At 42.7% G+C, this 15,710-nt stretch overlaps 1 protein-coding gene across 1 annotated transcript in view; it reads left to right on the plus strand.

The window, feature by feature from the left end:
* Positions 1–2,351: 2,351 nt before the first annotated feature.
* The window catches only part of LOC138739233 (cysteine and histidine-rich domain-containing protein 1-like), a 29,364-nt gene continuing 16,005 nt past the window's right edge, over positions 2,352–15,710 (plus strand). Inside the window, exons 1-4 of the mRNA XM_069890876.1 lie at positions 2,352–2,508; positions 9,508–9,557; positions 12,931–12,987; positions 14,044–14,192. Of these exons, the coding sequence (XP_069746977.1) occupies positions 2,358–2,508; positions 9,508–9,557; positions 12,931–12,987; positions 14,044–14,192 (407 nt within the window). The 5' untranslated portion in view covers positions 2,352–2,357. The remainder of the gene's footprint in view (positions 2,509–9,507; positions 9,558–12,930; positions 12,988–14,043; positions 14,193–15,710) is intronic.

Consider the following 15,710-nt stretch of genomic DNA (forward strand, 5'->3'; position numbering starts at 1 on the left):
TAGGAACTTCCCTCAGGGGATTTAGGCTTATTGAAAATTTTGATGGTCCTGGACCAGTCTGGGATCTTGTCCAGGGTCGGTTTACCGGTGGAAGTTTAGGGTCCGACTCCCTTAATTCATCCTTTTTTTCCCGGCCCCTTTCGGGGCAATCAGATTCATCACCTTTCCCCTCCGGTAATAAGCTTTCCTCGGGCGCAGTAGGCACCGGGGGAATATAAGGAGGGGGAAGGTTGTCCAGAGGTTCCCATTTCTTTTCTCCCGCTACCCTCAATTTAAAACATTTTGTTAAGGATCCTGGCCAGGGAACCCAACAAAATGCATATGCTGACTCTTCTTGATTCACCTTTGGTCTCGAATTTACATATATGTTTAATGCTTGTCTAACCCAATCTTCATCAGATCCAAATTTCGGCCACCAGACCGAGGAACCTTTAATAGGTTGTTTTGACCAAAGGAGACAATATTGGACCATCTTTTTCTTGTTTTTGTCTCGATATCTTTTACTATCCCAATTTTCAAACATTCTCCCCAAAGGGCTGTCAAGGGGAACTCCCAGGAATTGTCCTGAATTTTCAGATGAGCCCTTAGATTTTGATCCTCCCATTTTCCCACCTAGATCTGTTTATCGTTGCTGAGGACTCTCTCGTTCTGGACCCTACTCCCTTCTTCTCAGACGCCTCGTCGGAGGTACTGTCCCTCCTTCGGTTACCGCTGAGGTTTCCCTGGGGTTGACCCCTCTCTTCTCAGCACTTCGTCGGAGGTGCTGTCCCTCCTTCGGTTACCGCCAAGGTTTCCCTGGGGTCTATCCTAGAGTCCCACGACAGGGTCCTCACGCCACGACAAAAGCTCTATACCTGATCTATTACGTTAGGTTTTTTATCCAAACAGGTGTATCCCGTTACACCTGTTACCCAATCCCCACACCACAATTGTAAGTCGTCACTTACCGGTGTCTTCCCGGGGATTGAACCGTCACCCTTCTCCTCTCCGTCTTGTCGTGTCACCTTGTCCGGATACCACTCGCTCAAGCCGCCCGAAGCGACGAGCAAGGGACTAGGAGCCGCTGAACTCAGCGGGGTGCACCGCCTCCGATGTCCCTCTTCTCGCCCCCCCTCACGGCCGGAGTGTAGATCCCGGACGAGCCCCCATTTGTCAGAAATAAAACTTCTCACACATGAGTCTCTTTAAAACTGATGACACGACAAGCTTTATTTACAAGTCTGCAGAGTTGGACTCAACTGGTTTCTCACCAGTTAAGCCCCGATACATACAGTGCATTGATTTTTATACCCTTATTGTTTGCCCTTCCCCTTCTTATTAATACTGTTTTAATTGGTTAGTATTGCAAAAGCATTCTAAGTATAACTGCATTTTTAATTATCACATTCGTTACGAACGCTGTGAACTCTACATACACTAAATTCTGTTTCTCACCCTTCTTATCAATCTTTTGTCTCCTGCATGTCTCTCACTATAACCATGAAAAGATAGGTTTTAAAAAAACATATTCAGCAGAACCTTTTGTCCTTGGCTGCTAGTAAGCTCCCTGTCCGTTCTGGCTTCCCTGTTTATGATTAATCATCACATTTTAACTTAAGTCATTTTAACCTAAATTCTCTATATAACATAAAGTTTATTTCTGGTGAAAGGAGGGATGTCATGATATTGAGTGTGTATGAGATGTATGCAGATAGAGGTTGAGCTATTAACCTGACCGGAAGTGAGAGGGCATGCGCGCGTTGTATGCAGGCGCGAAATGGTAGAATAATGGAAGCAGAGAAATAAAGACACGCTGATGTTCAACAGGTAAATCATGTGTTGATGGTGTTATCAATTTCACATTTCGGGCCACCAATGTGACACCCATGAGTGATGCTGCATGAGCCGAGTTCTGCTGCAGGAGGCATTGATCGACGGGTAGCATTGGGACCGGTGGAGCCCCAATTAATAGATGGGTCCGAGGCCCTGCTGCTGATTGACAGGTGAGCGTGGTTCATCCGCGAGCCTTGATTGACGGGTATACCCGGAACGTACGCAAGCCCATATTGACTAGCGGTTCCAATGGTGCACCTTCTGGCCCCTGGGCTTCAGCCTCCTTTCACACTGGCACCTGAACCTGGTCATTAACGGCCAATTTACCAGTTCACCTATCAGTGTGAACGCTGAACCCGGCATGGGGGATCCAAATCGACCCGGGAATTAGCCGCCTCGAGAGCGTCAGCCCAATCCGCCACTGACCACAGGACAAACTCCACAGTATCCAGGAACTGCCAAGGCAACGTTGCAGGTCGCGTCCGGCTCTTCCCGCCCGCAGGCCTGCGCACGCGCGCGCTGACGTGGTCTTTGGCGTGGATCGAATGTTCGCGAACGAGTGCGGAAGCAGCGAGAGTTTCCGGAGAGAGTGCAGAGCGGCTGCGGGGTTGCTGGGTGTATCGCCGGCGACCATGTCCCTGTTGTGTTACAATACAAGCTGCGGGCAGCGGTTCGACCCCGACAAGAACAGCGATGGTAAGTGGAGGGGGACACGGGGCAGCCGGTGCCCCTCCGCCTCCTCTCTCAGGACGTGGGTCGACCCGTGTTAGCCCCGTGCAGCTCCGGTCGACTTCTTCACTTTGGAGCTCCTGCTGTTGGGATTGCATCGTCGTTTCTCCCCACGGCGGCACTCTGGATGAAACCTTTAATGAACGTCTTGGTTGGGTATCTCCCTCTGGCCTCCTTTCACCTGAATCTCTAGGCTCTTTTAAACTGCAGCACCTGGGTGGCCCTCCTGGGACCAGGTGTGCGATTACTGGGGTAAAGCACCTTTTAAACTGCAGGGGGATTGATCCATTAAATTGCCAACCCAACGATTTAAGGGGGATCCTGCCCCCACAATGACGCGGTAAGTGACGTGTCACGGACTCACGGGAACTGTCAGTAAGACTCCGCCACCCCTTCATCAGCCGTCAGTCAATCCCCCCATTAGTCACCACCCACCATCAATCACCCCCCATCAGTCAATCTCACCCCTGTCAGTTGCCACCCCCACCATCAATCACGCCCCCCCACCCCATCTCAGCAATGTCCCGCTGCTGCAAATGTTAAACGGGCACTGTGAACCAGAGTGATGTTCGCAGTAGCGGAAGGTCGCGGTGTACTCCGAGATGCAAGACAAGGGTCTCTGCTGGCGGGCTGACCAGGGGTCGGAGATCTTGGCCAGGGCGAACGTCAGTGGCTTGTGGTCCATGAAAACCCTTTCCTCTAGGAAGTACCAGAAGTGACAGAGAATGGTTTGAGCTGCTGTGGGGATGAATCTGCGATTAAAAGTTGACCATCCCCACAAACTCCTGCAGTCCTTTGGTCATACTGGGCCTCGGGAAGTTGAGGATAGCCTCCACCTTGCAGGGTAGTGGTGTGGCCCCGTATTTGGTAATCCTATGACCCAGGAACCCAATCGTGCTCAGCCCGAACTGACATTTAGCCTGGTTGGTAGTAAGGCCGAACTCATGTCGGTGACTGTAGAGGCTTCGGAGGTGTTGTAGATGTTCCTGCCGGGTTCTGCTCGCAACCAGGATATCGTCTAAGTAGATGAAGGTGCTGTCCAAGTCTCGGCCCACCATGCCCATCAGTCGCTGGAAGGTCTATGCCGCGTTCTTTAGCCCGAATGGCATCCTCAGGAACTTGAACAACCCGAATGGAGTGATGATGGCCATCTTGGGGATGTTGCCAGGGTCCACTGCGATTTGGTGGTACCCTCGGACCAAGTCCACTTTGGAGAAGATCGTTGCTCTGTGCAGGTTTGCCACAATGTCCTGGATATGCAGCATGGGATAACAATCTGGAGTGGCAGCCTTGTTAAGCTGATGGTAGTTGCCACACGATCTCTAGCCCCCAGATGCTTGCAGAAGTCCTCAAGACTGCAGAAGTCCTCAAGACTGCAGAAGTCCTCAAGACTGCAGAAGTCCTCAAGACTGCAGAAGTCCTCAAGACTGCAGAAGTCCTCAAGACTGCAGAAGTCCTCAAGACTGCAGAAGTCCTCAAGACTGCAGAAGTCCTCAAGACTGCAGAAGTCCTCAAGACTGCAGAAGTCCTCAAGACTGCAGAAGTCCTCAAGACTGCAGAAGTCCTCAAGACTGCAGAAGTCCTCAAGACTGCAGAAGTCCTCAAGACTGCAGAAGTCCTCAAGACTGCAGAAGTCCTCAAGACTGCAGAAGTTCTCAAGACTGCAGAAGTCCTCAAGACTGCAGAAGTCCTCAAGACTGCAGAAGTCCTCAAGACTGCAGAAGTCCTCAAGACTGCAGAAGTCCTCAAGACTGCAGAAGTCCTCAAGACTGCAGAAGTCCTCAAGACTGCAGAAGTCCTCAAGACTGCAGAAGTCCTCAAGACTGCAGAAGTCCTCAAGACTGCAGAAGTCCTCAAGACTGCAGAAGTCCTCAAGACTGCAGAAGTCCTCAAGACTGCAGAAGTCCTCAAGACTGCAGAAGTCCTCAAGACTGCAGAAGTCCTCAAGACTGCAGAAGTCCTCAAGACTGCAGAAGTCCTCAAGACTGCAGAAGTCCTCAAGACTGCAGAAGTCCTCAAGACTGCAGAAGTCCTCAAGACTGCAGAAGTCCTCAAGACTGCAGAAGTCCTCAAGACTGCAGAAGTCCTCAAGACTGCAGAAGTCCTCAAGACTGCAGAAGTCCTCAAGACTGCAGAAGTCCTCAAGACTGCAGAAGTCCTCAAGACTGCAGAAGTCCTCAAGACTGCAGAAGTCCTCAAGACTGCAGAAGTCCTCAAGACTGCAGAAGTCCTCAAGACTGCAGAAGTCCTCAAGACTGCAGAAGTCCTCAAGACTGCAGAAGTCCTCAAGACTGCAGAAGTCCTCAAGACTGCAGAAGTCCTCAAGACTGCAGAAGTCCTCAAGACTGCAGAACTCCTCAAGCTTGCAGAACTCCTCCTTGGACAGTTGGAGCTTCTCCGGGGTAAGTCTTCTCGCCCCTGCATGGAGAGGTGAACCCTTGTTAAGGATATGATGCCTGACACCATGTTGAGGCACCTCCACCATAAACTGAGGGGAAAGGATTGCTGGGCATTAGGCACTGGAGAATTCATCTGAGCGATAGACAGAGTCCAGGTGCAGTGCCGGGAGCCCAGCACCTCTCAGTGCAAAAGTTTGGAACGTCTCTGCGTGCACGTCTCTTGCTCTGGAGGTCGATGAGGAAGCTGTGGGCCCTCAGGAAGTCCACTACGAGGAGTGGCTGTTCCACTGTGGTCAGCATGAACTCCCACGAGAAGTAACTGCCTCCAAACTGCAGCTTGGCCCTATGCGTGCCATAGGTGCATATGCTGCTGTTGTTGAAAGCCCTCAACATGGGGCCCGCTTGCCTCATCTAGTGTCCAAACCTGTCTGGGGCATCATGCTGACCTCCGCTCCTGTATCCACCAAGAATTGTCTACTGGAAAGGCAATCCCATACGTATAGGACACTCTCTCGATGGCCAGCCACCTTGGCCAAATCTGGAACTTAGCCTCAGCCTGGTCAAACCAGATGCTGTGTTGAACTGTCCAGAACGTTGGGAGCTTGAGGCCAACTGTGCTGATTGCAGCTTCACTATCCATCGCTGGGTTTAGATGCCGTCTAAACCGTCGGGGTCACCAATTGTAGCCGACTGCTACAAAGGAACACACACTCACAGAGTGGGAGGTTAAGCTCTGAGATTTATTGAGGTTGGAAAGGCTCCTTTTATGCAGTTGGAGTTCCCGCTGTTTGTTTGATTGGCTGACATCAGCTGCTTGAATAACAATAGCAAGTGGGAACATTATTGAATATGAATAGCCTTCTTCCCCGGCTTGTTATTGATCATTTTAGGGCTGCTGGTCTTGTACTGTTCCAGCTTTCAACTGCGCTGTGTTAAGGGACGTGTTACAGTGTGCAGCGCGATGTGCCGACTCGATCTCCACAGAGGCAGACCGCCACACACCGTTCTAATTTGAACGGCGTTCTGCAGTTAAAGTTAATCTCTGGTAACTGACTGTCAGATAAGCCACCAATTGCTTATGTCCACTGCCCTTCTTGCCAGTCATTTTATTTGTTATTCAGGGATCCATTGTTTTGATACACTTGACACTCAACTTCAGTTCTTGTTGACTCCCTTGGGAGTTGACCTTAAATGCAGATTTTCCTCAATTAAGTATTTTTATTAGAGAATGGGAACCACATGATCCATTGATAATGGCCTTTTTAAAGAAAAATAATCTTGTTGGAGATAGAAAGAATTTTAAGCTTTTATTGCTGTTTGATGTTAAAAATGATTTTATGGCTGACATTAATTGCCAATTTGTGTGAAGAAGTGTGGTTGTCCAGAATAGTGGGACTCACATCCATAGTGATAGTCTTTTGAGAGGCTGGTGTTGAAGCATTTCAGCTCCTGTCCGAACGGCAACACAGAACTGTTCCAAGTTGCTGTCTAAAGCTACAGCAGATGCTATCTCATTGGCTCTACCCTAACCCCTGGAACACCTGGCATACATCAGGATGCTCTTTATTGACTCCAGTTTGGCATTCAGCATCATTATCCCCTCAAAACTGACTAGCAAACTTCGAGACCTGGGTCTCAATATTCCACCATGTAAATGAATTCTGGATTTCTTCACCTCCAGGACCACATTCAGTGCGGATTGACAAGAACATCTCCTTCACAGTCTCCATCAGGACTACATACTTGCACCTTTGCTTTACTTGCTTTATGGCTTGGTAGGACGACCACATCATTTACAAATTTTCTGATGATACCACTGTAGTGGGCTGGATTAAAATGGGTGGCAATATAGGAGGGAGATTGAAAATTTGGCTGAATGGTGTTAGGAAAAAAAGGTGGAGGCATTAGGTATAAATGAGGAGGTAGTGAAATGGATTCAGCAATGGTTGGATGGGAGGTGTTAGAGAGTAGTGGTAGAAAATTGTTTGTCCAATTGGAGGCCGGTGACTAGTGGAGTTCCTCAGGGATCGGTCCTCGGTCCACTATTGTTTGTTATATATATTAACGATCTGGAAGTAGGGGTGGAGAATTGGATAAGCAAGTTTGCAGATGATACAAAGATTGGTGGTGTTGTGGACAGTGAGGAAGATTACCATAGATTAAAAGGTGATTTAGGAGGCTGGAGGTGTGGGCTGAGAAATGGCTGATGGAATTTAATACAGATAAGTGTGAGGTGTTACATTTTGGAAAGGCGAATCTAAATAGGTCATATGCATTAAATGGTAGGCTATTGAGATGTGCAGAGCAACAAAGGGATTTAGGAGTTGTGGTAAATAGTACCCTCAAGGCTGATACTCAAGTAGATGGTGTGGTGAAGAAGGCATTTAGAATGTTGGCCTTCATAAATCGGAGTATTGAATTCAAGAGCAGGGAGGTTATGATGAAATTGTACAAGGCATTGGTGAGGCAATGGAGTACTGTGTACAGTTTTGGTCACCAAATTATAGGAAAGATATAAACAAAGTAGAGAGAGTACAGAGAAGGTTCACGAGAATGTTGACAGGATTTCAAGGTTTGAATTACAGGGAAAGGTTGTGCAGACTGGGGCTTTTTTCTTTGGAGCGTAGAAGATTGAGGGGGGGCTTGATAGAGGTGTTTAAGATTTTAAAAGGGACAGAGTAAACGTGGATAGGCTTTTTCAATTAAGAGTGGGGGAGATTCAAACTAGATGGCATGGTTTAAGATTGAAGGGAGAAAATTATAAGGGGAACATGAGGGGAAATTTCTTGACGCAAAGGGTGGTGGGGATGTGGAATGAGCTTACAGCAGACGTGGTTGAGACAGGATCATTGGTTACTTTTAAGGAAAGACTGGATAGTTACAGGGATAGGAGAGGACTGGAGGGGTATGGACCGGGTGCTGGTCAGTGGGACTAGGAGGGTGGGGATTTGTTACGGCATGGACTAGTAGGGCCGAACTGGCCTGTTCTGTGCTGTAAGTGGTTATATGAACAGCCAGCCTCTCACTTGATTTCACCAAGACCAAGGAGCTAATTGTAAAACTTTGGAAAGGAAACCCAGAGGTAATGTCAAATCGGAGGTGGAGAGGGTGAACAAATTAAAATTCCTGGGAGTCAGACGACCTTTGCTGGGCCCATTGTGAAGAAAGCACATCAGCGCCTCTACTTACTCAGGAGTTTGTGGAAGCTTGGTATGTCATCAGAAAACTTGGCAAATTTTACAGTTTAGTAGAAATTGTGATGATTGACTGCATCACAGCCTGGTATGGGGGTGGGGGGGGGGGGTGGGGCACCAATACCTCTAAGCAAGGAGCCCTGCAAAAGATAGTGGAAACAGGCCAGTACATCACAGACAAAACTCTTCTCTTCACCCCCCCCCCCCCCCCCCCCCCATCGAGAACATCTGCATGGAATGCTGCCATCGGAGAGCAGCAGCAATCATCAAGGATCCATAACCACCTAGACATGCTCTGTTCTCACTGCTGCCTTAAACTTTATATGAAATGTAACAACATAATAGATGCTGGAGTCAGCCTTTTTTATAAGATTATAGGTTGATAATTAAATGCCACCTTCTTAATGTAATAACTTATGCTGTGATTCTTTACAAAATATTTAGTCCTTGATTTGAGTAGGTTTTAATAAACACACCTCAATCCTGTAAATCTTATTTTTTTTAAAAATTGTTGTGTTTCACTAAAATCATCTCTCATTTCTAAATTTGTGGTTGTGTCTGCTCTGTTTAATCTTGTCAGGAAAGTTCTCTCCCTGTTTGAAGAATCAATCTGGATTACATTTGTTAAATTTCCTTTAATACAAGTTTGTCACTACTTGGGTTTTAGACCAGATCCATACATAATAATCCTGAAGCATTCTCAATATGTCCATTGATAATTTCCCTCAAATATTGTTATTGTTACATCTGATCATTTTGCAGTAGAGGCTAACCTACTGATTGCTTTCCAAATTGCTTAATGTATCTTCACGTTAATTTTCAAAGATTAATATACAAGCATATCCAGATCCTTCTGAACATTGAATGTCTCATCATTAAATAGTTATTTGATCAAAGGGAAAGCCTTCATGTTTTTCAATTTTGTATTCTGTCCCATTCATGCCTGTACACTCAGCCTGTGTAAATCTCCTTGAAACCTCCTCTGCATCATCTATGCCACTTGCACAGATTTAAATATGAGGCGACAAAAGACAACAGGAAACCAAAGGGAAGTGAGAAAACAATCCAGTATGTGCAAGGTGTATAGTGTATAGGAGAGGAAAAATTATTGTAGATGCTGGAATTCTGATGTAAAACTACACATAGTGGAAAATCTTCAAAAGATTACCAAGATCAGTGGAGAGAGAAACAGTGTCAGTTGATGAACTTTTATCAGAAATGGCCAGTTTTGATAGAGATGTATCAGCCCCAGTTCTGAGATTGTTCTTCTAAAACAACTGTTAGGTTGAAGGTCCAATCTGAGGTTATGAAGCTCTTTCTTAAATTTCAATAATCGTCACCAGTTGATTTTTTTTTCCTTTTCTTTTTTAAAGATGCTTGTACATACCACCCAGGTGTACCTGTGTTTCACGATGCATTGAAGGTAGGCCGTGTCCTTCCTAAGGCTCCATTCTAACAACTGAATATTGTGGTAGGGTTACAAGATTAACACACATTTAAAATCGTAATCATATTATTCCAATTATCTCTTCAAGATCTTCATGTGTGAAATATTTCAATGATAATATCTGAGGATAATGCTCATTGCTTGCATTTAACCATACAAAATAAATGTTCATCCAAACATTGGTCTGTTTCAGAAGGCTCCAAGATAACAGTCAGAAGTGCTGAGAAACACGCACATACATCATCCGATGTCACCGAGATCTATCAGTAATAAATAGGAACGACTTAAGGTTTGGCTTCAGAGTACACAAGGAATATTAGATTTGGTTCAGTCAATACAGTTGGTGGAATTTAAGTAGGTGGCTCCATGTGACAAGAGTAGATGGAGCAGCAGAGGGAGAAGGTCACCTTCAATGGCCACGGGAAGGCACATGTTCTGGAAATAGTGCTGCCTTGAATTTCTGGTCCTCCATAATATTTTGAATAAAGACACCATTTGGTATAATAACAAACCATACAAAATAAGGTGATGACAATAATTTAAAGAATATTTAATAGACTCTTGTATCTCCCCCACACCAAACCAAGAAAATAAACTAGCCAGTTAGTGGAGATTCCTTTTTCCTTTAGTGCACTCCACGTGACCTTGACGCCTAGCTGAGCTCTTTTGCTCTGTGGGACAATAACAATGAGAAATGATGGACTCCAGACTTTAAGATGAAAGTTCACAGGGCTGTGATGAGACCTTTTTCACACCAACTGGCTCCTAGAAAAGAACTATGAATGCATGCATTTAGAGGGCCTCCTAACACTGGATCATAGTGGCACCAGGTTTGATGTGTGGCAGTATTTGAGACTAGCTTAAATATGGAGAAAGCAGAAGGCATGTCAACTGTAGAACAGTTCTCCAGCACAGTACGGGCCCTTTGGCCCTCGATGTTGTTCCAACCTATGTATTTCTACTCAATTTTTTTTTATATGAAACCCTTCCTACCTCATAACCCTTTATATTTCTTTCATCCATGTGCCTAAGAGTCTTTCAAATGCCCTGAATATATCAGTGTCCTTTTAGTCATTTTGAATATGTGGCTTTTGTCAACTGTCAGATTGCTGGAATGGCAATAAGAGTGAAATCTGATCCAACATGTGGCTTTTTGATGGGAGCCATTTTGTTCATCTTGACTTTCCTTGTTTAGAGATCTTTGTGGCATTGCTCTACCATTCTGTGGCCATTAGAGGTGGCCTTTTCTTTCTGTTACATCCTTCCCTCATGGAGGCACATTAGTCAAATTTAAATTCTGCCTAATGTATTGATTAAACCAATTTAAATATTCATTCCATAATTGTGATTTACACTGATCAGTTCTAAAGCTAAACCATGCATAGCACCAAGATGTTACATACTGATGCTTTGTCAATATGTGCTGCTTATCATGCAACTGTTATCTTGGAGTCCTCTGTAATAATATAGCAACAGCTTCTTTCTTGCTATCTATTGTACCATTCCAAAATGATATGTCCCTTTTTGTGCACCTCTCGGTATTTTTTTAATGCTTTTGTAAATCCTGTATTTATCAATTTTTCTGAAAATCTATTCAATAAGTATTATTTGGCTACTGGATCATTTGATTTTGCTGATAGTAACTGAATAACATCCCAGTGGATGAGTACAAATATTCAGAGTTTTGAGAGTTTTAAATCTTGTTATCTCATCTGATCTGACTAACTAAACAGAATCCACAGTGATGCCCTAACTTTGCAATTTGGGTGGTATCTGCTTGTTCATTGGGGAATTTCAATAGTTTGAAATGAGGTATCTATGATTCCTCTCTTGTTCAAAAGCAATTTGATAGTGAATAAAAACATATTAGAACTATATCATCACATGAATTACAACTTTAATGGTTGTGATTTATGGTGGGACTTCACTGGTGGGAGCTGCAGCATTTCAGGGGTGAGTAATTGGGTAACGTAAAGGTTCCGATATTGTCACGTAATACTACATTTAGAATGTAACGTACATGAAATTCTTTAACTTTTGTCTATTGGGCAGAGAGTTGCCACTTTGTTCAGCGCCCTTCACTGACACCTTCAGCACTAGGTGGTCTCCCCTCCAAGTACTGAGCCTGCTTAGCTTCTGAGATCAGACAATCTCAAGCATATTCAGGCTATTAGGCTTCTGAAATCAGGAAGAATTAGTCTTGTTTCAGGGCATTGACCATTTAGAGTGACAGAAGATGAGAGATGACATAATAGAGGTATATAAGAATATGAGAGGTATAGATGTGTTGGAAAGCCAGCCTGATTTTCACAGAGCAGCAATAGCCAATACCAGAGGACATCTGTTGAAGGTAAATGGAGGAAAGATTAAGAGAGACATCAGAGGTAAGTTTTTTTTTCACAGTGATGGGTACCTGGAATGTATTGCTGGGGTAGTGGTGGAGCCTGGTAAAATTACGATAGTTAAAAAAAAACACTCTTAGTCACATTTTTTTAAAATGGCGAGTTATGGGCTGTGAAGTTAGGAAGGGTTAGATTGATGAAATGGGTTTTGATTGGTTGGTACAACATCATGGGCTGATAAATGTTCTATATAGGCAATGGCTTGGATGGTTTCCCTATTTTGAGATTTTTTTGTGCAAGACTTGAAATCCAACATTTTTTTCATATGACTAATGAAAAAAATGAGTTACACTTTTGCACTTATTCTCGGTTGCTGGGCTCAGGGGAAAAAAAAGTTATGAACTTGGTAAAGTTAGCGTATAAAAAGTGGTTTATGCGCTAACATCATCTTGCCTGTTTCCCTCCTCCCAAAAAAAGGATGCATTACAGCACAACTTGCAGTTTTTTGCTCTTGTGGACTATAGTATTTGACTGATCAGGATCAAAATGGATCAGTCCAGCAGGTCAGTTTTTTTTCGGACAACCTTTTTCTACCGGAAGTTCAGCAATGCTATCGCATGTGTTTAAATTTGACCTATTTTTAAAGTAGATAATATTTTTTATCCCAAAGAGATTATGTTATGCAAAGAAGATCACAGAGAATTTTGATAAGGATCATTGTGGAGAAAAGTCTGAACTTCAGTGGAAAAATAAGATGATGAAAGTAATAGGTAAATTTGGAACAATCACCACTTTAAAGTCTCATTAATATTTTCTAATACTATAAGCTTTTGTATCTGCTGTTGCATCCATCAAAGAGGTATGAAATAATTTTTTTGCTATGGACACTACAGTTGTAGTGTCATCAAATAAAATTTTGTGATAATTATTGAAATACTGTTGTGAATTACAGAAACATGAGACTTGTAGCTAATCATATAATTTACAGGAATGTTTTTGTTTCATAGGGGTGGTCTTGCTGTAAGCGACGAACCACAGATTTTTCAGATTTCTTGAGTATTGTGGTATGAAAGATTTTCATTTCATGTAATTTTAAATTTATGTTTCCTGATCAAAATGATAGGTTGATAGAATATTGATAAAATCTTTGATTTAGTTTGTGTACAGTCATATACATTGTACAATATACATATGCACTGAAATTTATTCTTGCTGTAGCTGAACAAACAGGTACTTCAGTTTAAAAAGAAGACCATGATAGAATTCATAATGCTTTGCAAATACAGCAAAGCATGTGATTAAATTCAACATATTTTTGAGAATCTCAATGCAGCAGATATTGGTTTGAATGAGCAATCTGATACCAGGTCTTGGATGGTGTTTCTACAGAATTTGTGAAATTTGGGAAAATTAGTACAAAATAAAATTTATTACTGATGGCACTTCATTCAAAAAGCTACTTTTTCCTCAATCCACACTTGCCATATGTTGCTTCATTATATGAACAAAAATTTGTCAAGTTTAAATGTAGTTATGCTCAATGATCCAGTGTAACTAAATTGAGTTCTCACAGACTTTGGTTTGTTCCTTATAATGAAAAGCAAATCCTAGCATAGATTAGTGGTATCAGTTACATTGATAATTTTTATTGATATCTCCAGTTTACAGTATGGATATTTTCCATTTTTACTGAATATCTTTTACCAGCCAAATTTTTTGTGTGTTTAGGTATTAAACGTGAATAAACTGTTTCACAATGGCTGCAATTAAAAGCTAAACCTATGACAGTTTTTCAGGTTTTAATGCTGATATTTCTGCATATAATTTTATTTGATATATATCCAGGCCCTGCTTGAATCTTTTAAAATGTAATGAAGAGGATGTATAAAATAACATTTCAGATGTTGAAGCTTCCATTGAATAATTCTTAAGTTACATTATCAATTTTGGTTAAATGTATTATATTTAGATTGCTCATTAAAATTGTCAGCACATCTGTAAACAGGCTATATTAGGTGAGGATGTAACAGCGTGATTATATTTTCACTTCATTCCTAAGTAAACTACATTGAAAGGAGCTATAGAATGTGTTTGAAAGATAGAATTTTGAACGTTCTTAGGGTTGCACCAAAGGACGGCACAATAACGTAAAGCCCCCTGAGCCAGTCAAGCCTGAAGTGAAGACCTCATCAGAATTGGTGCTAAAGCCCAAATTCAATGAGAATGCTGTCCTGAACCGAAAACCAGTTGAAACAATTATAAGACCAAGGTAAATAGATATTTAAAATAGAAAATACATGAAAATGCACTCCTGTTTTCATTTATTATAGTTTATATTTAAAAAAAATACTCCTATGAACCATACTGCTGGAATGTATGTTGCAGTTAAGGGCACCTTAGATAGATCATTAGATTGTGAATTGAGGTTTTTTTCCTTTGTGTAAACTGAAACTTGAGTTGATAATGTTTTTGGAGAATGAGGTCACATATGTACAAAGCACACTTGCGCAATTAAAGAATGCACTAAAAATAGCAAATCAACAAAAATGTTATATGATGAACTGAACAGGGACAGATCATCCTAGAAGCTGAAATTTGTCAATTTAGCTTTGCAGAAGTCCCAATTTCTGGTACCAGTATTGATAGCTGCTATCTCCTTGCTGTGTAGATTGAAATCTCATGAGTTTCAGTGGAGCGGCTTGATCTTCCCCAAATTCCAAGCTCTTTACCTGGAAATTCACTTGATCTAGTGGTGACTTTGCACAATGAGAGCAGCCCATTCAAATGAATGGTAGCCATGGCCTCGAACAAGTGCAAGTAGTTTCCATTAAGTTACTTCAATTGTGGGTTTGTATCTTTAGCTTTTAAATGTAAGAAGTTTTTCTTTACCGATTTTTAATTCCTTGCTGGTTTCCAAGTTCTAAAGAATATTTGACTATCTTGTTCCTGATGCCTTTTAAACTGCATCAACTTAGAATTAAATGCTGGGAACTTAAATCCCAATGGAGAACTCTCAGGGAGAACACTGAATACAAGATCACCAGAAAAAATAGCCAGGGAAGGTGACCAGGCCTGTAAAGCAACTCTGCCATTTAATATTATCTGGTTATCTTGGATGTGATATCTTTACCCTGAGGAATAGATTCTGACTGTCTACTCTATCCGTTAATGACAATGTACAACAATGATTTGGAGAAGGGGACCTAGTGTAGCTTGCTGATGACACTAAATTGAGTGGAAAAGCAAATCATGGCTTGGATGTAGAGTCTGCACAGAGATATAGATAGGTTAAGTGAGTGAGTAAGCATGGAACAGAGTACAACATCTGTAAGTGTGAGTTTGTCCACTTTGGGAGAAAAAATATATCAGATTATTTAAATGGTTGTTGTGTTGAGGGAATTGGGTATTCTTGTGCATGAATCACAAAAGGTTGGTTTTCAGATGCAACAGGTAATCGGGAAGGCAAATGGAATGTTGGACTTCATTGTTAGATGGGTTGATTTTAAAGGTTGACCTGTTTTGCTGCATCTGTAGGGTACTGCTGAGGCAGTACCTGGAGCATTGTGAATTTCTGGTCTACTTGAGGCAGGACCTACTTGGAGATGGTGCAGTGGAGGTTCACCAGGTTGATTCGAGAGATGAGGGGGTTAGGAGATGAGTGATTAATCACCTGGAAATGTACATGCTAAAGTTTAGAAAATGAGTGGGGATTTTAAACAAATGTAAAATAAAGAAAGGAATAGACAGTATAGAACCAGGAAAGTTGTTTCCACTGGTATGTAAGACT

Source organism: Narcine bancroftii, chromosome 7 (assembly GCF_036971445.1).
Source record: "Narcine bancroftii isolate sNarBan1 chromosome 7, sNarBan1.hap1, whole genome shotgun sequence".
NCBI classification, from domain to species: Eukaryota; Metazoa; Chordata; class Chondrichthyes; order Torpediniformes; family Narcinidae; genus Narcine; species Narcine bancroftii.